Source organism: Notolabrus celidotus, chromosome 10 (assembly GCF_009762535.1).
Source record: "Notolabrus celidotus isolate fNotCel1 chromosome 10, fNotCel1.pri, whole genome shotgun sequence".
Classification (NCBI taxonomy): domain Eukaryota; kingdom Metazoa; phylum Chordata; class Actinopteri; order Labriformes; family Labridae; genus Notolabrus; species Notolabrus celidotus.
In genome coordinates, this window is record NC_048281.1 from 15,626,464 (window position 1) to 15,651,874 (window position 25,411).

Sequence of the window (25,411 nt, forward strand, 5' to 3'; positions counted from 1 at the left end):
GAGGACGTCTCAAATGAAAATGTTGCTTTAGACCTTTTAAGATGTTTTTTTTTTACTTACCTTTAACCCTCCTGTTATGTTGCAGGTCAAATTGACTCTTTTTAAAGTCTATTTTAGGCAATACATGCCTTCCTGAGGTGTTAATTTATCAACATCACTTCATAAAAAATTCAAAATGTAAAATAAAATAAACAAAAATCGGTCATGTAAAACTATTGTATCTATATTAAGGGCTTTCCAATGTACATTTAAAAAAGTTTTAACATTAATTTTAATGAAAAGTGAGTGAGTTATTCTCATTGAACCATCTGTGAGAATTAAAGAACACCATTGCACTAAATATTGATTTTAATGGTTAGTAATGGAGTTAAAAATTTGATTTAAAAAAATGTGTATTGGGATTTTTTTGGGTTCTGACACTTTCTGATAATTGAATAAACCCCGGGTCAAATTGACCCAGGAACATTATTGCTGTTCCAGAGAAACGAACATAACAGGAGGGTTAACACAACAGCTCTATAAATATTGTCCAGCTATTATTCCTTCATTTTATGGTGATTTTGTGGAGGGTAACTTAAGTAAATACCTTTTGGAGGTGGTTGTTCTTTTCTTGTGTAGGCTATTTCTAAATAACTTATTCTTTAATCAATCATTTTTTTAGTTAAATTTTTACTTTCAATGCTACTTAACTTAAAGGCCAATATAACATCTTGGTTTAAGATTATTTAAAGAAAATACTCGATGGCGACTGCCTAAACAACTTTATAGAACCTGACAGATTTGTTACTAATTCTACATATAAGATTAAACTGTGAAAGGTGTTAATTCAAATGTATTTCTATTATCTTGTGTTGGTAAGTGCCAGTGTTATACAGGAAGGTAAAAAATTAAGATGAGTTACTTTTCTGCTTTTCAAAACATGTCATTGTCAGTTTCTGTTCAACTTTATGCTAATTTAATCCTAGAATTGTAATATATTAAAGTTGAACAGCTGATATCATGGATTCTTCTCCAAAGTTGAGGAAGCAGGACAGAATTAATTGACCATCTGCAACACAAAATGTAGTTATAGAATTATATTTTTACATCATACTACATAAACAAATGAATGAGCTCATGTGTGGTCATGGTTAGGACTCTTAAAACAGGACCTTTTTTGAAATATAGAAAATCTAATCATAACTATGTTTTTCATGTCAATAGGCCTCAATCAAAAAAAAAAAGAAATGAAATGGCAAAACACTTCACAACCAACAACTACATTTAAAATATTTAATATTTACAGCACAGAAAAGTTTTCAGACATTTACTGTATCCCAGACTTCAAAGAGAGATGTGCTTACATGAATAAAAAGTCAAACAATCATAATAACTTTGTGCATGCTGAGGTCAAAATAAATATCTCTTTACAGTTTACAGCACATAAAACTCTCACACACATAAATATGTATAAATACTGTTCGATAAAAAAGATACCAAACAACTGAATATCAGAAATATGAAGTTTGCACTCTTAAAGCATCACATAGTGTTTATATCTGAAATGTTAATCTGATAAATAAGATCCCCAAAGATCTGTCTTTTAATGTTGCTCTTATTTGACTTTGAGATGATGGACATGTCTGCAGCAGAGTGATATGGGGGATGCTTTTTCCACCAGCAATAACCGTTGATCGAAAGTCACAAATTACTGTAACAAAAGGCTTTACAAGTCAGGCAACAGTATCTGAACAATATCTCATCATGTGACATGTCATTAGGTCCTTCATGTGATAGCCTGTGTTGGAAATTAACTCACTCAGATGCAAACACATGTCATGTCATGAAGTAGCATCTGAGTGTGACATTTGTGTCCCTGAGTGGTTTCAAGACCTGCGGGGTTCAAGTCTGTGAGAAAGCTGAGTAAGAGTCCTTTGGTTATCGATCACGTGGAGCTGACGCACGTAAGTCCGAACCTCTGGATGGGTTTTGTTCGCCAGAGGGGAATCCGGACCTGGAAAGATGAGTAAAAAAGATTTAAAACTGACTTAAAATTAAAGTTAAATACACATATCATTCTGTTATCAAACCATTTGATGTTTCATCCTTGTTAGTTAAGAAAAAAACATTTGGGATGCAAACTTACTGAATGGATGACTCCTGCAGAATCTCAGTAACTTCACTGTGTTTGCTATCATCCTCTAAAAGACAAAAAGTGATAATCAGAAACAGGTCTCAGCAATGAGCTGAAGGGGTAAAAGAAGATTTTCAACAGCCGTTAGACAATAATCGGAACCTTTAGAGCCTCACCATTTTCTCAAAATTGACCAAATTGTCGATAAACGTCTTGTTGCCCTCGTGAGTGAATGTTATGTCTGGAAAATAAACCAAAGCACAGGAAAAGACAATTTTCTACTGTTGTAAAAGCAATTCAGCAGCAGAAAAACTGTGAAATTATAAGTAATTGGTCATCAGATGAACCAGTCTGACCTTTGATCAACAGGGGCATGAAGGGAATGATGGGAGGATCCAGCTTGGCTACTGTGAGTCGGTATGCCCTGTGGTTTCTGGACGGGTCCTGTGGAAACAGTCACACTGATCTGAGATCTGCCGTCAGCATGTTAAACAGATCCATCACAGTCAGAGCTTAAACCCTCACTTCACCAGCTGACAGTGTGAGAAAGCTGATTTTTGATTCAGTGTAAGTGCTTTGACTGAAAATAAAAGTCTGAGATGAAGAAGCACGAATTGAGACTCACCATCAAGTTTTCAAATTCCCCGTAAAACTTCCTGAATTTGCTGGGAAGTTTCTAAAAAAAAAAAAACAGGTAACAGAAAAACTTAATATGCGGTTAGCATATAAATAATTTTTATAGCAGACCTGTACCCACCTCCCAGGTCTGATTTAGCCTGCATACTGCTGGGTTACTCAGTCCCATCACAATAGCAAAGAAGGCGTTCACATTCCTGTACTCCTTACAGCTTTGACAGAAAACAAGAAAAGGTCAGAGCAGCAAATCCAATTGGGAAAGTGAGTCATAGAAAAGTGTGAAGAAAGAACAGTGAAACAGATTCCTCTTACTGGGCAGCGATCTTGATGAACTTCTTGAGGAGCTGCACCCTCTTACTGAACTGAGAGCACAGACACATCTCTGTGATCACCCAAAACTGGATTTCATTAAACCTCCTCAGGAACAAGTCCAAGTTCACTGTGGTTTTTTTGACATTTTGCCTCCCAAATGTGTGATAGATGAGTTCAAGCTGTTGAACCAGAGGAGAAACACAACAGAGCAACTTCTTGTAAACAACCAGATGAACTCAAAGCAAGCCATAATAAAGTAACTTAAATTCATGCTAGAACTTAAAATCTAGGTCATGGTTAAATGCGTATGTCTAAAAACTTATTAAACACACCACATAATGAGTCAGTCTCACAATCATACCTCATGTACACAGTTGAAAAGCTCCCAGTCATAGGAAGTCATGTGGTAAGCCACATCCTTAGAGCTCATCAACTCAAAGCTGCCCAATAACCCTGTAGAGGGTCCCTCCTGCTCAGGTAAAGGTGTCTGAAAAGCAAATGAAAGCTGACTTTTAGATTTGATTATTGTGATTTTTACTTTGTGGAAAAAACAGAGGCGTGTATGTTCTTGCCACATGAGCATAAGCCAAAATACATCAATTTAGAAGAAATATATGAAACTTAAAAAGGTTGTAGGTCAGCTTTTTTATAGATGGCTTTGTGATAAGTACACAATACATCAACAAAGTGCCTCTATATTTCTGATGAGGATTTACTCTTTGATGCATGTTTCTTGGGAGGCAATAACTAACCAAAGAGTCCAACTGATCCCTCCGACAGGCAAACAACCGTCCATTAACACTGAGAGTGGAAAACACTGAGACGTCATTGTGCTTGAAGATTACTTTCTCTGTAAAACATAGAACAAACAGGTTTGAAAAAATATACCTGCATGAAAAAAATAAAAATGTGCCAACCACAAATTTCCTGTAAATTTAGATCATTCTGACACTCCACAAAGTTTTTCACACCAGACCAGCAATGCAGCCTGTCAGTCAGTCTGCAGCCTTAAATATTTCATCACATACTAATTGTATTCTCTGTAGTATTCCACTGAATTTTCATTGCTTCACCATTAATTCTATATTTCTGGTTCAGCAAGATTTTTGTTAGAGTAACATTAAATTTGGGTTAAAATGTTCATTTACTCCCAGGGTGAATTGTAATCTTAGCTTTTCATCAAGATGTCATAAAAATCTAAATTCCAATCCCATCAACTTATTTTTACAATATTATTTTTTAAACATCATTAGATTTAGGATTTAAGAACAGCTTCTTCCCCAAAGCGGTGGACATACTGCAGAACACGTGACCCGGCCCTACACCTATATTTATATTTACATTTTTATATTTGTAAATATTTATTTGTAGTACTTTTTTAAATTGTATTTATTGATAGATTGAAAACTGCTATATGGAAATGCTACCAAACAAAGTTTTTTTGTATCTTTTTGCAATGACAATAAAGTGCCTATCCTATCCTATCCCTTTATCATCAGCTTCAGCTTTTGCTTGAGTGCTGGTCTCCAAATTTCAGAATGCTAACACTATGAAATGAGATTGTGAATGTGGTAAACATACCTACTGTTAGCATAGTCATTGGGCACTTGTTAGCATGCTAATAAGGCCAGCACATATTTTAACCCTCCTGTTATGTTCGTTTCTCTGTACCGGCAATAATGTTCCTGGGTCAATGTGACCCGGGGCATATTCAATTATCCAAAAGTGTCACAACCCCAAAAAATCCCAATACACTTTTTTTTTAATCAAATTTTTAACTCCATAACTATCCATTTAAATCAAGATTTGGTCCATTGGTGTTCTTTAAGTCTCACAGATCATGGTTCAATGAGGATAACTCACTCATTTTTCATTTAAATCAATGTTAAAACTTGTTTTAATGTACGTTGAAAAGCCCTAAACATAAATACAATAGTTTTTTATGACATAGATTTTTGTTTATTTTACATTTTGATTTTTTTGATTTTTTTTATGAAGTGATGTTGATAAATTAACATGACACCTCTTTTGTCACATGCTTCCCAGATTTTTATGCTGCATTTAGCTGGTTTTGAAGACATATATCACTTAAAATAGACTTTAAAAAGGGTCAATTTGACCTGCAACATAACAGGAGGGTTAATGATCTACTTATTTATGGGTACCACCTCAAAGAGCTGTTGCGCATGGCTGTGGACTCCATAGAGATCTTTTTAGCGCACATGTATATTTGTTTTGAACTGGGTCAACATTTCTCCACTGCATATTTAAGAACCTTATTTCGGTTTTAATAACAAAAAAGTTGTTGCCAGACAACATATGCCATAGTATTAAAATATTGTGCTATCTGCCTTGCGATTGCTTTTCTTAATGCAACATTATACACGTGAAAGGAAGTGGCAGTCGTTATTTTCCCATGTAAAGCCAAAGGTCACTTGCTCGAGGTGATTATTAACTCTAGGAGTGAGAGCAGCTATAGTTCTGCATTTGTTATTTTGCCTTTAATAAGGAAAATGCAGGTCAAGTGTGGATGGTTAAAAGCTGCATTAAAGCTTTCTGTCAGAAACACAGGAACATCACCGCAGTAAAGACTTCTACCAGAAGCTCCTTGCTCAATGTCGGCAGAAACACCGAGCTGGGGTTATTCAGGCCATTCTGTAGCATCAACTATAGCAGCCATTACCAGTCTGCAACCTCACCGCAAAACACAGCTAATGACACACTAAATCATTCTGTGATTAATCATTGTAGCACCCTGCTCTGGCTCTCCCCTCATGCAGTCTCCAATCATTTGATTAGCATGTAGCTGCTGCTGCTCTCACCTCCTGCAGAGCTGAGGCTGACCAGGAGGAGGTCCTCGGCTGACCCCAGCTTGTCGGCCACGGCCCCGATGACCTCCCTGACTGAGGACACTACTGGGACACGGATTGTTGTATATGTGTGGTCACAGCAGTAGACTTTGAGCAGAACTGGAGGCATAAAGCAGAGCAAATATGGGACACTCAGCAATATAGAAAGAAAGAGTAGTGAAGTAGTGCTGGGAAATTATGGACTGCTGCAAAAAGTGTTAACTCTAAGGGTTCAACAGGACGTCAAAACACAGGAAAAAATTTACCAACTATGCTGAGTCAAAGCAATTTTTCCAGATTGTTAGAAGTATTACTTTTCTAGTGAAATCCTGTTTCACCTCAGTGAAACAAAACACATTGCTTAATTTCAAGGGTTCATCTGCAAAATAGCTTCTTGATTCACTGGATTATAGCTTAATAGTTCCTGATAAATATCCTGTAAGGTTAATCATGCAGACACAGAGTGCAGACAGCACTCGAGATTATAATATTCTCTATGGAAAAAAACACACCCTGAACAACATCTGTCTCTACGATGAGTTTTTTCTGTGTTAAAACTCTGCTGAGCTTAAGATATTAAATAATAAAAATATCAACTGGCAGATATGTCTTAACACATAAGAACACAGAAGCATCTCGCAACATCAACCTTTTAATGATCTATACTCTAGACCATAGACTGTTAAATAAGCTCTGGGCTCACCCTCCATTATACATTGACATGTTTGGACATGTCCTTTACTCACTTTCATCATGACTCTTGATTGGCTGACGTTTTTGAAGCTTCTCATCTCCCATACTGAACTGCCGCAGAAGGACTTTGTGCTGTAGACAAAGACAGGCTCAGGCACCATATTTTGAAACATAATATCTACACACAATGTAGAATAAATATGGAGAAAGAATATAGTTATCTTTTACCTTTTTCTGTGAGACTCTGGCATCTTCAGAGCTAGAATATTAAAGAATAAGCAACAATTATTACACAGCCGTTTATGTTTGTTAACCAATAAAACCTGGAGGGAAGTTATCACCTGGATGCTGCTTTTGATTCATGTGCATATTCTAAAGCAGGGGTTCCCAATCTTTTCAGCCCACAACCCACAAAATATAGGTGCCGAAGACTCGCCACCCCCACTGTCCCTAAAAGTGATTTAATGTGGCTTAATTTAGCTGGTCTGCAGAAAATTAGCCTACCTATATGAGCATGTTTCTGTGTTTCCTGTGCTTTTATGAATTACCCTACTGCCACTGATGCTTTTGATAATTAACTGTTCACTAACCCTAAACCTAGGAGTCATCTGGCAACAAAGAAAGGCAGAAAACTCATTACATTTTCTATTTTCAAGGTTTTAATTCAAGTTTAGTTACTATTTCTGTGGATATTTTTACTATAATGGGTAAAATCTACAGTTATTAGATAACTACTAATGAAAAAAACATTCTGGAAGAATGGGGGTCGCAAGACCCAATTTGTGTCTTGCGACCCCCCGGGAGGTCCCGACCCACACTTTGGGAACCCCTGTTCTAAAGGGCCGCAGTGGGTACAAATAGTAAATGAAGAAAACATTTTTAAGGTTAAGTCACTCTCTATCACTACTGCTTAAAACTTACTTTTGCTTTACAATTCTCTCCAGGTCTGTCAGCTGATCCCTGAGAGCTGGGAGGACTTTGGCATCAATTGATACCGCCATGAGAAACTCCTGCAAAACACAACAAGCTCTGGATTAAAAAGAAATATTTCCTGAACTAACAATAATTCTATCTGTAAACAGATTTTACATTTGTTGAGTTTAATAAGTGTGGTCACATCCCAGACATAAATCAAAGAATAAATGTGAAAATGTAGTCACTATTCATTCCCTTGCCTTAATCCTCAAGGACAGCTCTAACTTTTCTTCTCATTTGTTTATGGCTTAAAAATGAGAGAGGAAATATTTGCTGTATTCTTTGTCTGAAAACTTCCAGTTAACAGATGTGAAAAAAAAAAAAAGTGTTTTCTTGCTAAATATACTTAAAGAATTAATGTTGTTTAAAGGAATGAAAGCAGTTGCTTTTTTAAATACTTTTATAGCCCAAAGAATTGCAAGACACTGATGCTAAATAACTTTTTAACATACAATATAAAGTATGTTGATATGTTAAGAGTGCTAGGAGTAATTAAAACTCACAGGGAATACATAAGAATGCTTTTAGTCCTCTTAGGAACAGAGGGAAGTTTTGCACTTCAGCCTCTTGTGGCCGTAATGAGTATTACAACAACAAATATGCAACAAATACTTAAATTAAATTTGAATGAATTTAGGACAAAAATAAATAAAAATCTTTACCTAAATAAATTTTTTTTTAAAAAGAACGTATAGAAGACTAAGACTTTACTTTCTTGACAGATCATCAGTCATAAACACAGAGGAGAAAAAGTTTTTGACCAGACTTTGAAATTAGAATTAGACCAGATTTATTTTTCTTCTTTAGACTTTACATTGGTTACATACTGATATGTTATTTTATTCTACTGTGCATGTGTTAGTAGTTACAAAAGTGTTTTTAGTGATCCTTAAATGTGTAGACTGACCTCAAGGAAGGCCACAGACATCTCCTCCTCCTGCAGGTGATCTCCATGTACTGCAGCCCACTGCATTACCAGGCGGATCACCCTGCGCTTGTTGTTGAGTGTGTAGTCCAGCTTCTCCTGTTCAGAGCCCTGAGAGGCCTGAGCATGGTAAGTGCGCAGCAGTTAAAGTTCAAAACAGTGGAAGTAGATGGATATGAAGTAATTTAACCACACAGTAGTGAAAGGATATTGGGCCATCAACACTGAACATAGTTGAGTGTTTGGGATGAAGACACAGTGCATGAGCACAAAGTCTTCTAAAGCTGCATCTGTGACAGAAAGAAAGAGTAGGTTTGATAAAACACCCTTGGAACCGGCGTAAAAGTAGATCAAATAGAGTTCCTCAGAGTGATTAGGCCTTGATCCACATGGCCCCGTGTCTGTCACCTCTGCGGGCAAAATGAAAACCATATGTATCCACACAAGCGGGAGTAATTAGATCAGCTCTGTGATGTGTGTCTAATTATAGATGAGAACGAATGAGCAGTGCAGAGCAGCAGGCAAAGAACAGAGGAGAGAAACACTGAGCCACAGAGAGGATGAATACACTGCACAGAAGGAACCCCTCAACAATAAATGATCATATTGATAGATTTTATTACACAGTGTTAATGTGACACACTGGATGTTGCATCCTGAGCAGCAGTACCTGACTCTGTGAATTGAGAATCCAATCGCATCATTTCAAGGAGGTGCTCCAAAATCTTCTCAGGGGTCCCCGACATTACCTTGTATCTGGAGCAACACAGAATAAAACACACCCTTCACTAATCAAGAAACACTGGCACTTAATGCTTAATGACACGGCTATAGCCCTCCACTGATTTGTGTTGAACTTGAACGCATCTCTGTGATTGCTTCATTTGATAACAACCCTTTTGCTACAATCATAGAGTTCTCGGCCGGCTGAAGATTAAGAGGAGTCTGGGCTGAGAGCTGTCAGAGAAGCAAAAAAACAAAAAAATGCAGGGGCATCTCCTCTGTGGAGGAGGATCAACAGAATCCAGCCACGACTGTTTTATTACTTGATAACAGCATCACAAGAGGGAGCTGCACAAGCAGAGTTGTGTCTTCCCCACTCAGGAGGGAGAACGCAATCCTGACACTCTCATGTGTGAGGAGCAGAGTTGATTAGAGGGCGACCCCGAATGAGTAATTGTGACTTGCCAGGCCTTCTTTTTCCCCCAGGAGCCAGAGCCATCATTACCATTAATCTGTCTCTCTATATTACAGCGGCCGTGGTGTGGTGACAGATGCCTCTATTAAGGAAACTCTTCTCGGCAACAGTGCGAAGGATTTCTTGTGCTGCATGCATTGTCAGGAAGCATTTTCTCCTATTGGTCACAATAAATGAGTCTAGCATTCAAATGCCCTGAAGTGTTTTTAAGGTTGGGGCTGGAAATATTTATATTTTTTCTTACTACAAACAAGCAGATAAACACACACTGTGCTAAACCTGCCCTGTGGGTAAAATGATGCAGTGGATTGTGGGTAAAATTACTTGTAGTGGGAGGATGAGGCTCCATGGCTGGTGGTTCGACTGCTGCTGAGACTCTTCTCTAACACCAGAACATCCTGACCGTGCTCCTTCAGACGCACCGTGTTGGCCTCCACGTCCTACACATCATACAAACACAGTGTGGACGCAGAGGTTAGGAATTCAGTACACACAGGAAGTCATAAAGGATGAAGGTTGAAGGTTGTTATGAGTTCTGTCGAAGCTCGTCTGTGAATATAAGCGGCCTCTTCCACAACTAAAAGAGAATTGTCCATCATAAACCTCACACACTGTTTCCAACATCACACCTCATTGTGATGATTTGACCAGTGTGCAATCAGCACACAACACAACTGCAGTAACTTCAGTAAGGAGGGGGTTCAAGCAAAGTCTGTAACAGTGTAATAATGCCAAATATCATTCAGTGAGTTGCCAGTTAAAATAAAGTTTTCCTTGCCACTGTAACTTGCTAAATGTTGCAAAGTGCTCTGCTCATGGTGGATTGAGACAAGTTTAAGACAATCTTGCCTGAAAAATGGGACTGGATCTTATCCTGTCTTGATGTTGGGTCTTTGTAAATAATAGAACATAGAGTGTGGTCTAGACCAGGGGTTCCCAAACTTTTTAGCCCACGACCCCCAAAATATAGGTGCCAAAGACTTCTTTTGTCCCTCGCAGTGGTTAAATGTTGTTTCAAAATGAGTTTGCCTCCATGCACATGTGGCTGTGTTTCCTGTGCTGCTGTGAATTAACCTGCTGTTACTGATCCTTTTGTTATATCAACTGTTAGCTAACCCTAACCTAACTTTAGGAGTCATTTGGGAACAAAGGAAGGCAGAAAACTAATGAGATGTACTTATTTGCAGGGTTTTATTTCAAATGTAACTACAAATTTTGTCTACATTTTTACAATGGGTAAAATAAGCATGTTTAAATTATTAAAACAAAATGTAATACATCTTGCGACCCCCCATTGGTGTCTCGCAACCCCTGGTCTAGACCGGCTCTGTTTATAAAATGTCTTGAGATAACAATTTTTAGTGATTTGGCGCTTTATAAGTAAAGACTGGTTGATTGAAAATTGATAGGGAAAAGTCAGATCTAGTGATTGTGTTTGTTACTGTAAGATCCATATTCATGTTCTTGGGTCAAGCTGTGAACCACATTGATTATTGTGCCACTGGGTGTCCTTGTTTTGTTGATTAAGGGCACAGGTATATGGGTACATCACTGCCAAGGTATCAGATGTGTGTGTTGACCCGGAAGGGCATATGGTTTTTGACTGCTGTGGTGCTGTGATGCTGTGACGCTGTGACGCTGTGACGGCAGGCGGCATGGAGAACCGCGGCTGAATTGTTTGTCTAATGAATGAAACTGTTGGATGCTGTTATTACTTCGTATGGTGCTGCAAATAAATGGATTGTATTGTGCTGCAAACCAGAGTTTACGGCTGATGAATTGTTATTTAAAATCTACAGCAAATGGTATTGTATTGACAAACATATGACAGTACAGCGCGTCAGCCAAGTCATTCCCGGGAGTAAACAAAACACATCGGCAGCTTTAGTATTGGACTAAGCTTCTATAGTTACTTCAATGTTATTAACACTGAAGCACCTACTTTTTACTTAATATAATATATGTTCAAACACTGAGTTTTATTTTTGAAATAGAGAAAATACTTCTTTTTGATGGAATCAAGAGAGTATAATAAATAGAGGACTTGTGAGCTGAACAAATTAGGAGTGGAATGCATCTGTGATAAACAGTTAGCCTTGATGATTATAAGTAACTGAAGTAAAACCTTACGCAATCATGTTGGTAATCTACCCTCAGATGTCGGGGATAGTAGTGTAAAAAAAAGCATAAAATGATAATACCACTACTAAAGAGTACTCCTGTCTTAAGCTTCTTCATTGCATTTTCTCTTGATAGATATTCCAGACAAGTTCTCATCCATACTTCACTAAATCTGTATGTGCCTTTCATCTCAAACTCAAATTCCCAGAAGTCATCCACAGCAATACTCATAATATTAAGTTGCATGACTGATCTGATGGCTGCACACTTCTGGATTATTATCCAAAGGCACATGTTTTAATGACTTATAGCTGTATTACTGGGTTCTTGCCAACAGAGGGCAATGTTACATACTGTACTTTTTTGCTTATCTTTCTGTGAGAGAATCAGAGGCTGTTCAACAGAAGCTCACCCTCAGAATCCTGTTGAAGTCCTCCTTGTCTACTCTCAGGAAGTGACAGTTGTCTTCTCGCAGTACAATAGAGGCAGCGCGGGGAGCATCATTGACCAGAGCGAGCTTTCCAAAGTCGTCTCCTTCGTGGAGAGTGCAAACGACACCCTGTGCAACACAGATCACATGCTGATACATACATCAATGCACAGGTCAGAGCAATATAATCACTTGTTTTTATTTTAGAAATGCTGGGATCTGAAGAGGTACTTACTTTTCCATAAATGACAACATTGACCGAGCCTTTCAGGATAATGTACCATGATGTACCCTCCTCCCCCTGACTGAACACTAAGAAAGATAAAAGACAAAGCTGTTGATCTGATAAAACCTTATTTGGGATTTGTTGGATTACTTCTGCAATCATCAGTCATCAACTTCACCTTTTCTTTTGTCACATTACTTACACACTGTTCCTGACTTTGCATGGGACTCGAAGATCAGCACTCCTGCCAGTTCTCTCTTGACCTGTGAGAGCATATTAATATTATTATTATTTATTATACTCTTTGATAGATAATTAGCAAGACCCTGTAAAGATGTGGGTGTGCGGGTGGCATGCTTGCAGATTTTTGTTCCCCATTGTCACTCTGTTCTAAAATGTGGCAAGTACATAGCTATGCGTGATTGTTAATGCAACAATGTCTGCACAACAGCTACAGGATTCCTACATAAGACGGAGCATTTACTCACAGTGGTGGACAGGTGAGACAAGGCCTTTATATGTAGCAGCTCTTCATAAATGATCTCCAAATCATCTGCTGTCCTTTCAGACGGACTGAAAAACAGGAAAAATGTGAATGTCATTAAAGCACTGTAACACTGATCTAATTTATTTAGCATTGCTTGAAATGTTATTGTTTTGAACAGCCATACTGTTTCCTCAGAATCATCCTCATGTGGGCATCAGGTCCGATCTGCAACAGGAGGAGCAGGGTGTCCTGCAGCTCCTCTTGGCTCTCCCTTCTCTCATCCTCGCTGGGGAAAGGAGCATCTTCCTGTTCGTCATCCAGGAAGCGGTAGAAAAGGTATTTGTCCTGGAAGCTCAGCTCATGGTCCACTGAATCACAAAAACAGAAATAGAAACATAGGAACCTCTGCTTTTCACGTACATCATAGCAGACAGGAACATCACACCGAGTCTCACCGTGATTCAGAACACCTTCCTCCAGCAGCACCTGCCACATGCCAACAGCCTGGATCCGAGAGTGGATACATGAGCTCTGCTGCAACTGCCAGTCGACCAGCTCTGTCCCCACACAGCACTGCCTGGGAAAGACACAGGTCTGTGTAAGATGTCATACAAGCACTTATGTGATATGCTTCGGAAGCAGTTTTGGTGTAACAAGTTATTATATAGCAAACCATCCCACTTAAGCGGTTTAAGCAAGCAGCAACCTCCGGTCTCAAAATTTGAAGCCCATGCGGAAGTGTTATAAACTGCAATTCATCAATAATCCACTTGAGGCTGGCTGCAGAAACACCGGAAACCACATAGACACCAATAAACATGTTTACAGCCTGGTTCAAAAAACGGCTTGGCTCTACGTAGCTAATTTCTTTATCGGCACACACTGTACGGGGGTGAATTTTTTATCTAACACGACGGTTCAGAAGATATTAAGATTAGGAGTTTTTGCCCTTTTAAGGACATGACTGACTGACTTGACTCCCGGACGGGAACACATAGCTATTGGCTAGGAGGCTCAAACTCCGCCTCTTTACGTCCCACTCTGCCTGGTTGAGTTCCGCATTTCCAATATGGCTGCCACCGTTAATTGGCTTCAAAACAGCGCTCAGGAACAGATGGGCGACGTCACGGACACTACGTCCATTATTTTATACAATCTATGTTTTTAAGTCATGATTCAAAAGTAAAAATCCTCTAAGCTTACAAAGTATCAAACACAACCTTCATGATTTCTGCATGAAACTATTTGTTCTGCTTTTGGGAGGGGGAAAGCAGACATCCTTCCTTTCATGATGTAAAAAATGCATGTGTTCTATAATTTTTAAAGTTTTAGCCCCTTTTTGGTCTCCTCCTACCTCCAGGAGGTAAACTGTTGATAAACCCTTTTGATAAAATAGCTTTTAAACTCAGTCATGGTATTTCTTTATGATATATTGAAGTTGAATTGAATAAACTAACAATATGTAACACTCACCACAAACACAATATTCTTTTATCAAAATAAGGAGACTTTTTTTTTTCTAAAACACATTTCACTTCTGCATTTATGGCAGTTTTTTTGTGTAAAAAGCTAATGGAAAACATGCAATTTCTTTAGGGCTCTTTGAGGTGGTACAAACCTGTGTATAAACCACCTTAGTGAGTTTATTTGTGTTGAATATTTTTACTTTTACTTTTCTGTCCTAAAGCTATCCACTACTGCTGTATCCACACCAGCTTTGCTAATAAAACAAAAAATTGAAAGTGCTGATTAAAGAACTTGTCTTCTACCATTTGACAGTAAATTGATTCTGATTGGTGCTTTTTTTTTTTAATCTTTATTGCCATCTTGTGTGTTTGGGTTTTTGGAGATTGGCTTCCCATTTATTAGTCATGCAAATACTCCTTGTGTTTTCCCTTTTTCCATTTCAAAACAATATACACGTTTCCAATGAACCTAAAGTGACTAACTCATCATCCACATGCTAACCTGTATGTCTTCAAATGGAACTTCCTGTCTCTGATCATGTGCGGCGACCTGGAGAGGATGGCGTTACGGAGGATCTTTCCCGCCCTGAGGATCTTCTCTGAGGGCACCTGCAAGGTAAAGCTCAGGTTAAATTTCAGTGCTATTAGAGTCCTGCAGAGTACTTGCCACACAAACAGGTCATGATTGGCCCTCCATTCAGTTTACTACCTGAGAAATGCATTTAAGGTGAGATTTGGCCGGACTTTCAATGAATGACTTCTGCAAAAAAAATGAAATGAAAGAAAATATAAGAGGAGTTGAAATAAAACATATCAAGGATGAAAATGAAACTGAGACTTTTTGGATGATACAAAACTCAAGATGGAAAGACTGAGGAAGGTCAAATTAAAGGTTTGAAGGTGTGGACTCCAACACATCAGAGAAACAGCAACACGTCAAATCCAATATGTTTTTCTTTTCATCCTCACTGCCACCATATAACTCAGGGTTGAAATTGTGTATTTGTTGGCCGTCAATTTAAAGCGTACTTATGGCTTTCTATATTGATTCTCATTTAAAATAATAGTCCCTTACCACAGTCTTGACTGATGGTGAAATGAGACACACATATTGTGCATTACTGTACGAAAGTGAAGTGTTCTTTTTCCCCTGCTGGGACCATGGGGTGGGCTGCCGGGCTATGACATTTAAAATGCGTTCTGCACACTTCAGAGAGCAGCATCACTCATGAAGCCTTTAAAGTTCATTATTTATTCACAAGAAAATTAGTCCACTCAGCACCCACTTTACTACACAGCATGAAAAATGGCTTTCATACTTATTATTTATATATGTTCAAGCAAATCAAAGCTTTTTTTTCTCTTATATAAGAATACAGCATTCAATTTGTTTGGTTCTCTTTTACATAACAGAACAATCTTGTATAAACTGCACGTCAGACAAAGCACAGGCCACCATAAATCTGCTGCAGCGCTACGTTATCAAACCAGAGGTCAGGAAACAGCGACAGGAGGAGAAAGGTGGGGCAGGAACTGTTCCGAATGGGGACAAAAACTCTCGTCATGTTCTTTATATTTAGACCAACTTGAAGCAAACTTCCCATTCCAAACTTATTTCCATCCTCCACGCAACAGAAGAGGATGCTGTCACGTCAGAAAATCAAAGCAGAGAATGAGTTATAGCCTAAGTTTGACTGTTCAATTACAGTAACACTCTTCTGGACAGGAAGGCCAATACACCAGCATTGTCTCCCCTGCACAGCCTCACCCAGTCTTTCATAACTGGTGTAAACACTTAATCATGTAAATATTTCATGTGTGTCAGGCAAACATACCTTATTCTGGTGTTTGGAGACTGAAACAAATGAGTTGTTGCTTATGTTCTCTTTGTCCGGCATTCCTGGCATGGAGAAACAGAAAGTGTATTTACAAAGCGACTTGAGATCTGTAGCAAAGATCTCTGGCAAAATAGAGACTTTTTTTTTCTTCCAGAAATGTCAAGTACATTGGGCAGAACCAGGTCCACATATTGAGAAAAGATGTACAGAAAATATGTGCAGCTATGTTTTGTAGCAATTTGAGATAAAGCAACAGGTTAAAAAACTGGACATTACTTTACATCATGCTTCCTTAAAAGTACTACATTAGTTTTAATAATGAACTGTGTTGCATTCATGTGCAAAATGCCTGCATTTCTAAAGAGGTTGAGTGACCCTGAGCTTTGTTGATTCATGCAACATTCTCTGTGAATCATCTGTTTTAAATATTAGATTGATTACTTCTGGTTTTAGTGACAGATCATGTGTGCACACATTTCATATTTTATTCCATCCCCTTTGAATGGCTTGTTTCTTTGGTATTTACAATCAAACAAACATGCTATTCATTTCAGTCATGAATTTGATCCAGGATTTTTACTTTTAACTTATCAGCAGACACTGAAAACTTGTTTTTCATCTAATCCCAGTGACTTATTTCATTTTCAGTCATTTTTATTGCGTTACAAATAACTCGGCTACCATGTGCTTACTTTTATGGGAGTATTGCCTTAACAAACCTATACAGAATATAGCCCTTAGAATGACAAACCATGAGTTTCCTTTTAGTACAGATGCTTTTAGAAGCTCTTCCTCAGGGTTGTGGATGTTACTGTAAGATGCAGCAAAGTGATGTAACTACAATGTTTTATTCCATGTGACAGTCCTCCAGAGGGTTTGTACAGTCGGGGTGTGGTTATCGTGCACTGTTTGGACCTTTAAGCTTGTCCTGCCCCCACCCCCACCCCCACCCTCACCCCCCAAGGCAAATAACATAATCAGTCAGAGCAGCTCAGTCACAATTGTATCTGCAGGGAAAAACTGTGCTATTCTTGGAGGTGCCTCTCAGACTGCTGATACCACAAAAACAGATACCGAGTCCATACAATGCCTCGAAATTGGGAACATGGCTTGAAAATGTAACATTATCCTAAAGGTTATATGTACAGAAATAACACTCATCTGTTATGTTAACTGTGTTCACTGTGATTTCTGGCTGCTTTCAACTCTTGGTTATTTTTGTAATAGTTATTTGCTGTATAATAGCTATTTTTCTGTAATCATATCAACATTTAGATCAAAACCAATGAAAAAAACAACATCCAACAAGGGCAACATATGTAAAGAAAACATTTTTAACTACAAACGTTAATGGTTTCAGATTGTATTCAACTAGAAACAACTGATAGCTCTAGAGTAAAACTGAACCTACATTATTTTAACAAGGTGAAACCTTTTCCTGTTCCTAAATGTCAACAAATACCAATGAAGACATGACTCAATGTTCTACAAAGCATACACACAGAACATAAACTGAGTTATTTCATATCAGTTTAGGAAAAAAAAACTTTGACTGAATAATTCCTTTTCACATTACAGTTGTAATGAATCTCTTTTGAATAATTAGTTGCATTATTTTATTCGGTTTGTTTGGGGCAGCATAAGCATACAGCAAACACTGCTCACCTCATCATCTCCTTTAAGGAAATGTATTCTTAGCAAACAGTTGTTTATTTACTCATCTAGCATTTAAGGAGGAAAATCCTCCTTTTTTGTGTCATATTTCGGAACACCTGATGAAAGTTAGCTCAATAGTAACTATTCCTTTAGCTCTGTTTTGGGTCTCCACCATCAAATCCATCCGTTCTCTGCACTTTACTGCTGTGACTGCATGCACATATTAATGCACATTACTGCACTTTCTCGCTGGTTTTAAACTAGTTTTTATATTTACTTACTGTAGGCTTTACGTTATGTATTTATTTCTTTATTTGTAGAGTCTACTTTTAGCTTGTTATCTATTCTGTATGCTGCTGGACTTGAGTAATGTGTTTCGTTCCTTCATGTTTTTGAATGTGACTGAATGACAATAAAATGAACCTTGAACCTTGAACCTTGAAATGTTCATTAGTTCATCATTAACTGTGTCAGTCTGGTGCAGAGCAGTCGGGGCACATATGGTTTTCTTGAGAAATGCTAATTGAGTGTAATTTTGATGTGTCACATGATCTTAGACACCCCTGAGCTGTGTTTCTATTTTAACCTCTGGCTTTGTGCAGAATCTGCGCTTGTTTATTGCTTTTTTCAGAAGTTACCACAGCTGTCCATCATCCCATTTGTGATGCTCATATGCTGGTCCATGTCACCACATCACCACTCATTCAAGTGTCACATCGCTTTAATCACAGTGATAGGAATTCATCTTTTAGTATGCGTGTCAGAGATGAATCCAAGATAAACACAAGTTGAAAACAGATTTGTTTATTTTTTTCTGAGTGTCCGTTGAGAATGAAGTGTTTTTGTGACGAACATGCGTCTAAGTCCTCTGATAGAGTTACTGAACGCATGATTGGAGTAACTGTAAAAAGTGCTGACTTTAAAAGCTCCACCTGTACAGTTGCTGTCCCTGTGCAGTTATTGTACTTAAGAAAACTGTTTCAAACATATTTAATTCATTTGACTACAGTAAGAAACAGTGAGCTGCTGTGGATGTACTGTATAGTAAAATGCATCAGCCTCCAGCTGCTTCATGCTTGTATGATTTCAGTCTTGGTGTATTCATGCATAGAGTGTGTACTGTAAAGTACTGTACTGCACACTGCAAAAATACTCTGCTCTCATAGAGTTTCCCCATCGCATGTAAGAGTGATGAATACTAAATGCAGAATCATCAACTATTTAATGCATCCCACAATGCTACAGTACCAAATCAGATCAAAATTTTAGGGTAAGATTGAGATTGTGAGGTTGGTTTTTAAACTTTTTTTGCATTAATCTGGGAATCACTCTCTTTAAAATGTGTTCATCGTTTATGTCTTAGAGGCACAAAACAAAACACAACAACAAACTGCCAGTAAGCCAGCTGACTCTGGATGTTCTCACTGCACACTGCTGTTCATCATTTTTATGGTATATGACTTTGAAGCAAGTTAAGTGCTCTGTTTGAGCAAAGCTGAGTCAATATTGAGTTAACTTGCGACAGAAAAACATAAATAAGAGTATCAGGGTTTACATCATTGAAAAAGGATTAAGTAGAGTCTGACTGTAATCGAGTTAGGCAGAACAATTCCATTACATATTGTCCTAAATAAGAATGCAAGTTGTATTAAACTGCTATGCATTATACAACATCATTACACAAACTTGTTTATTCCCTCCCCTTGATTCTTGCATTGCACATATTCTGCTTAGCGCTTATCCACATTTCTGTAATTTTGTAAACCTATTACTCCAATTAAGCATTTTTTTTATCAGCTTTGTTTACCTTTTATTTTGCATAACTGATGTGAAAGCAGCTGACAGTAAACCTACCACTCCCCAAAGATATAACAGTACCTTGGACACTAATTTGTACATTCTATAAAGTCTTTTGTCTTTAAATATTGTGTGATTCCTACGTCCAAACCATCAACCACTGAGAAACAGATCATCAGAAACCGATGGCTACTTACTGTCAGCACCACATCCACTTTCCATCGCACCATAGGGTGGGGCGAGCAGTCCAGCCATGCACTGATGATATCTCTATGAAAAATAAAGACACAAAAGAACAGATTGGTCAAAACAACTGAGCAAGTAGCTTTGCGTAGAGGGTAGCAGTGATTTCATTAGGTAAGGCCATCTTTCTCCTTAAGTCTGTTCCCTTTAGCAACTGATGTCTTAATGTAGTTTTTTAAGGTTAACTGTTAGGTAACTCAACAGCTAACATCCACAAACAGTACCTTATGTATATTTTGATCACTTGTCTTTTTCCAGTATCGAAGCTGTTCACACACGGTCAGGAGTCAGAGCTCAAGATTTATGACTACAGACTTATAACTTCCCTCAAAACCCTCCTTCTTCAAAACAAGGACCAACAATACATTATCTCGGACCTCTCCCTAAACCCACCCATCCCCCAAAACCCGGACATTTTAGTTGCTGGTCCTCTAAGTAGTGAAGACCAGGAAGTCATAGCAGGACTGCATTATCTGCTAATATTATTGAAGCTTTTGACAGTCCTCATTATCATGGCTGCATTTTTCACAGATCCATCAAAGCATTGACACAGGTGAATATGGCAGAGCAAAGCAGGAAATTCATTATTGTACTTCTTGGTAAAAGTGGTAAAATGTGATCCTATTCCATCTACTTATATCTTGCCCATGAATACATCATTTAACTAGTAATTTGGCTCAAATCCTCTCCCATATTTCAGCTCCCTTTTCTCCATTTCTGTTTCATAGAGCATTAATTTATATTTGTGCTATACCATTAAAGCATGACACTACATCTGTACATGCATTATACCATCACTATGCCCTGCAGTATCAAAGATGTTATGTAATGAACATCAAAGTGCAGCCATGCACTCTTGTAAATGTCATGTTTTTGTTCATGATGCTGTAGCAAGAGGTCAATACAACCATGGCCAATGAGCCATAAAAAAAAAATACTGTAACACAAGATTACTGGTAGAGGCAAAACATAATGGACCTCAAAATATGTGGAACAGCTTCATAAAAGGCAAATCAAAATTAGCTTTTACTAAAAATAACATCAGCTTGCAACGTTTAAGTGAAATCTGTCTGGTAGTATGTCTTTCATGTTTCACTATGGTCTATTGCTAAGTACAGAATTGTCTAATCTTCAGTTTCATTTAACTAAAAGGCTTTTAACACAAGAATAACATGATCTGGGCTGTGAAAAAGTAATTCTAAGATAAATGAGTGTAAATTAAGTTAGAGAGTAGTGAATAAGTCAAGCTAGCTAAAGATGCAAGTAGGCTAACTCAATTTAGCTTACACTGATGGTAGTGGCCAAGAAGCAGTGGTTTAGCATTACACTGTAATCGCTAAAGAAGTAGTGGTTGACCATTTAGTTAGTATTATCAACTAAAACAACTAACCAACTTACCTTCTAATCTGCTTTGGATGCTGATGTAAATATTAGCACACACATTTTAGCTAGCTGTGTCCTTTGTATTAAGAGTATGCCACAGAGGGTGAAGTATTTCTACTGAGAACAATTTGGCTGTAAAATATCCTTAAGGAGTAAAATATCCCTTTAAATTAAGTTGTAAAGTTCTTGAGCTCATTACAGCTTTGGAACTAGTGTTACAATGGTTTAACCATTGGGTATGACTTGTAACAATGACAGTAAAAATACTTAAACTATAAAATTCTGATCTTAAAAAAAAGATCATGCAGAAGCAAACCCACTGATCCTTACATTTTATTCTTTTGTTTTTCAAAAATAGTATTAAACAACTTGACAAGTAGATGGATGGTTAAAGATTAATTTGTGGTTAAGGACTAACAAAACTGATTATGTGCCAAAGCAACTACGCTCTTAGTCAATAAAAAGCTGATTTTGGACCACTTAGTGACCATCCAATTTTCTCTAATGTCCTATCTTTTGGCCAGAGTAGACTCAACGACAGCTAGAACCATAGAGCCATTTGCCCCTGCTTGGTAATGTATCCTCGGAGGTCATGTTTTAAATTCAATTTCACCCCCTGAAGTCAGTAAATCACTTTAGCAACCCTAAGAAGAGACACAGCTTTTTCCCTCAATCAAGAAGCACGTTAGAAATCTCTCAGTGACTTCAGTCTACAAAAGCTAGGCTCAATATGTTCCCCAAAATGATGATTGACTTTCTGTCTTCCTGCTCATTGAGATACTAAAAGATAAAGACTATCGCTGCTCTCAGATTATCAATATGTTTCTTTTGTGGAGGGGATTTTTGTACACATGCAAACAACAGATTTAATTATTTAAAGTAAGTTCAAGCTAACAAACTGAAGCATTCAGGATCCTCCTCAACAAGCCTATCAGTCTTTGTTGACAATTAAAGGATTTTAGGATTAGGGAGGAGCACTTAAACCGAGCAGCATATGAACAAATGAACTCAACCCCTCAGAGCCAATAAAGCTGCACTCCCTGAGGAGTTGTTTCCAGAGCGCAGGGTGGGGGTGTCAATTTAGAGAAGAATAAACGATTTTCTCAGGTGCGTGAAAAGCACTCAGTTTCTATTTTGTGATGCTTCTGACTTTTACTACACACAATGCATTTGTTCACGTATTTTACAACTTTTAGCCTACAGCTAAGTAGCTGACTTTTCACTTGTAATTTCATTAACTGTTTTTGTCCATTTAAAACGTTATCTGAATTTAAATCTTTGGTCAATGAACATTTGAAATGAATCAGCCATCTGTTGCTTTCGTTTCCAGAATCAGAATATCTTAAACTACTTGAATATCTGTTTCTGATCTTTATGCTAATCTACCGCTTATCCAACTTTGGGTGCACAAGAGTAATTCCCAGAATATCTGAGTATTCCCTTGAATGACGCATTTTGATGATTCACTTATTGCCCCTTATTCTTTTATTCCCAGATGATCATTAGAGCATTACATCATTTCCCACATCAATCTAAAGGATTAGAACTGCAGAGATACTCAATTTGTGACTATGTATTATAAATACATAAAAGGCATCACAATAAAAAGTATATAAAATACATATATATATATATATATATATATATATGTATGTACACACACATATATAGGCATATTTATATTGGCATCCCTATAGTTCTCAACCTTAACTATTATTGCTGACAGAACTGTTTAAACTACTTGTACTATCCCTTTAAAAAGTGAGCAGAGAAGCTGGTAGTTTTCAGACTCACTAATTTATCTCACATTAGCATTCACTGTTGACCGTGTAGTCAATAGTCATATTGCAAAAGCAAGCATGACTCACAGTCAAGTGGTATTGAATGTTCCAGTATTATATGCATTAACAGTTTAAGCATGGATGGATCTTTAGACATCTTCTGCTGGCTGAAAATAAGCAGTCACGGTTTGACATCCAGACGGCAAGCACACTGGTTTAGTCATACAGCTTATGGTGTCTGATCTCACCCGGATTTATACAAATTATTGTGCTACTTTTGCAAACTGATACCATCACTTCAGAGGAGATTATGATCTGTTGCTTTAAGAGGATTTAGTCTAAGTAGCTGAGAGGTGTTAGAAACACTTCCAGAATAAGAATAAGGTTGTTTGATCAGACAGGTAGACGTGTAGTGAGTCTAAATCACTTAAAATCCACAACTCAAGGAATAGAAACTCACTCTGGTCTTTGACCCAAAGGCAGCTTGAAATGAGGTCTCTGAGGAGTTCCAAACTTACATAAACTCTATCACTAACAGACAGCAGAAAAAAAGCTTTTTAGACATACAGTATATACTCAAGACATGAAGCTAAGAGGTGAAGTTGTATTTAAACACATCTCTTAAACAAACGCAGCTAGTGTGGATGTCATTTCAGCATGTTGATTTTTTTCAGCAAATCAGAATAACTGATATCAGTAACAAGTCACTGCGCACATATTGCTGCATTCTAACATGAATCCAAAACTGTTCAAAGTCTTTATGTATGAGATCCTCTGAAAAATATTCTCACTTAATTAGACCAATTTACCTTTTGTGAGTGATTGTTTTGGGACTTTTTTTTTTACCTACCTGAGTGTTTTTTATTCCTGGAAGTACACAGCCCTGAACGTTTGACTTTTTGGTCTGAGATCTAAGTTTTCTTTTCATTGTGTGGTTCTGCTGTTCTGTATTGTTGTTAGTTAAACAGCACTACAACTCGCCTCAAAGGAGACCCATTAATGTGGAACCAGAGAACCTAACTGTATTTGTAATGACTTCTAACATGAACAACATTCACATTGACTATTGACATTTTCATAATATCTGCAGAGAAATACATGAATATAATCCCTGAACTAAAAGTGTTAAGGACACATAATTAAAAAAAAAATACTTGATGTACTTGAGTGGACATGGGTGTAAAAGAGCATCTCATAAATGATCACATGGTGTTTATCCTCACATAAAAGGGGAGTTTAGAAATGTCTGCAATAACAGATGTGCCATTATTTTCCCCTCCAGTGAAGCTCAGTCAACTGTTGTGCAGATGAGCTCTTATACACTGACTTCACTGTAGCAGTACAGCTCATACATACATATCTCTTAAGCTTGTCTTCTCAAAATAAAATGTAATTTTTCAATTCAACAAAAACACTCCTCATCCACTACAGAGTAATGAATCTGCAGAACACACAGCCTGTATCTTTGTTATTATACAAGGTTTTGAAGTGACTGCAGTGTTATCAGTGTCATAAGAAAATATCATCCAAGTCATCTCAGAGCATTCTCACTTCATGCTCCACCTCAGTCTTTCACGCTTGAGCACGTCATTGCATTGTGTGCATCAATGTGCATGAATGCCCTGCTGTATTTTGAGTATTTCCCCCCATATTACATAACCTTTGTAGTGCAAACTGTTCTCAGAGCAGTCTCTGATTATTCTGAACTCTTTCAGGCACACTTCAGGCCACTTTGGGGAAACAACTGGAGGGAAATCTTACAAAGAATTACAAATCACATCTGCTCCTTAAGAGCTCCAAACAGACACAGAATACAATTTCTAAAATTGACTTTTTTTTTAGTAGAAATTAAAAATTACTTTTGACATTCGAATATATTGTACATTGTTTCCAATGCAGAGAATATGTCAGGCTGTCAAAAAGTTTGGCAGAGATTACCTAAGGATGCTACCAGCGTCCGATGCAGCTTAATAAAGAGTCCACTTAGTCCTCAGTCATGGTCATATCCAACATGGTCCAGCATGATCCAGCAGCTACATCACCACAGCCTGCACGCTGCTCTGACAACATGCAGAGTGAGCAGACAGTGTCAGTCAGCTGCTGACTTCTTCTGAGCAGCAGTTGCTAGGTGATTACTCAACTCCAGTCACTGAGCACACTGGAGAGCATGCTCGATCTCGCTCCCTCTCTCCCTCTCTCTCTCTTTCTCGCTCTCTCTCATACACACACACACACACGCCTTGGCTAATCTGCACACATTATACATAGTTACTCATTTCCAG

The 25,411-nt window shown here is 37.8% G+C and overlaps 1 protein-coding gene across 6 annotated transcripts in view; it reads right to left on the bottom strand.

Annotated features, from left to right (window-relative positions):
• Window positions 1-1,258: 1,258 nt before the first annotated feature.
• The window catches only part of rapgef4 (Rap guanine nucleotide exchange factor (GEF) 4), a 33,678-nt gene continuing 9,525 nt past the window's right edge, over window positions 1,259-25,411 (bottom strand). For 2 of the 6 annotated variants that reach the window (XM_034694721.1, XM_034694725.1), the window contains 27 exons: window positions 19,920-19,992; window positions 16,267-16,331; window positions 15,141-15,191; window positions 14,934-15,040; window positions 13,421-13,542; window positions 13,150-13,333; window positions 12,967-13,051; window positions 12,681-12,741; window positions 12,488-12,564; window positions 12,235-12,381; window positions 10,026-10,141; window positions 9,174-9,259; window positions 8,715-8,793; window positions 8,486-8,636; window positions 7,525-7,613; window positions 6,832-6,862; window positions 6,657-6,735; window positions 5,884-6,030; window positions 3,814-3,911; window positions 3,423-3,548; window positions 3,062-3,240; window positions 2,871-2,961; window positions 2,739-2,789; window positions 2,470-2,557; window positions 2,290-2,354; window positions 2,126-2,180; window positions 1,259-1,993 (listed from right to left, as the gene is read on the bottom strand). In XM_034694721.1, the coding sequence (XP_034550612.1) occupies window positions 1,866-1,993; window positions 2,126-2,180; window positions 2,290-2,354; window positions 2,470-2,557; window positions 2,739-2,789; window positions 2,871-2,961; window positions 3,062-3,240; window positions 3,423-3,548; window positions 3,814-3,911; window positions 5,884-6,030; window positions 6,657-6,735; window positions 6,832-6,862; window positions 7,525-7,613; window positions 8,486-8,636; window positions 8,715-8,793; window positions 9,174-9,259; window positions 10,026-10,141; window positions 12,235-12,381; window positions 12,488-12,564; window positions 12,681-12,741; window positions 12,967-13,051; window positions 13,150-13,333; window positions 13,421-13,542; window positions 14,934-15,040; window positions 15,141-15,191; window positions 16,267-16,331; window positions 19,920-19,992 (2,631 nt within the window). In that variant the 3' untranslated portion in view covers window positions 1,259-1,865. Of the gene's footprint in view, window positions 1,994-2,125; window positions 2,181-2,289; window positions 2,355-2,469; window positions 2,558-2,738; window positions 2,790-2,870; window positions 2,962-3,061; window positions 3,241-3,422; window positions 3,549-3,813; window positions 3,912-5,883; window positions 6,031-6,656; window positions 6,736-6,831; window positions 6,863-7,524; window positions 7,614-8,485; window positions 8,637-8,714; window positions 8,794-9,173; window positions 9,260-10,025; window positions 10,142-12,234; window positions 12,382-12,487; window positions 12,565-12,680; window positions 12,742-12,966; window positions 13,052-13,149; window positions 13,334-13,420; window positions 13,543-14,933; window positions 15,041-15,140; window positions 15,192-16,266; window positions 16,332-19,919; window positions 19,993-21,363; window positions 21,476-25,067; window positions 25,326-25,411 lie in introns of those variants that run through there. The other 4 variants (XM_034694723.1, XM_034694724.1, XM_034694726.1 and 1 more) reach the window with 4 other exon arrangements.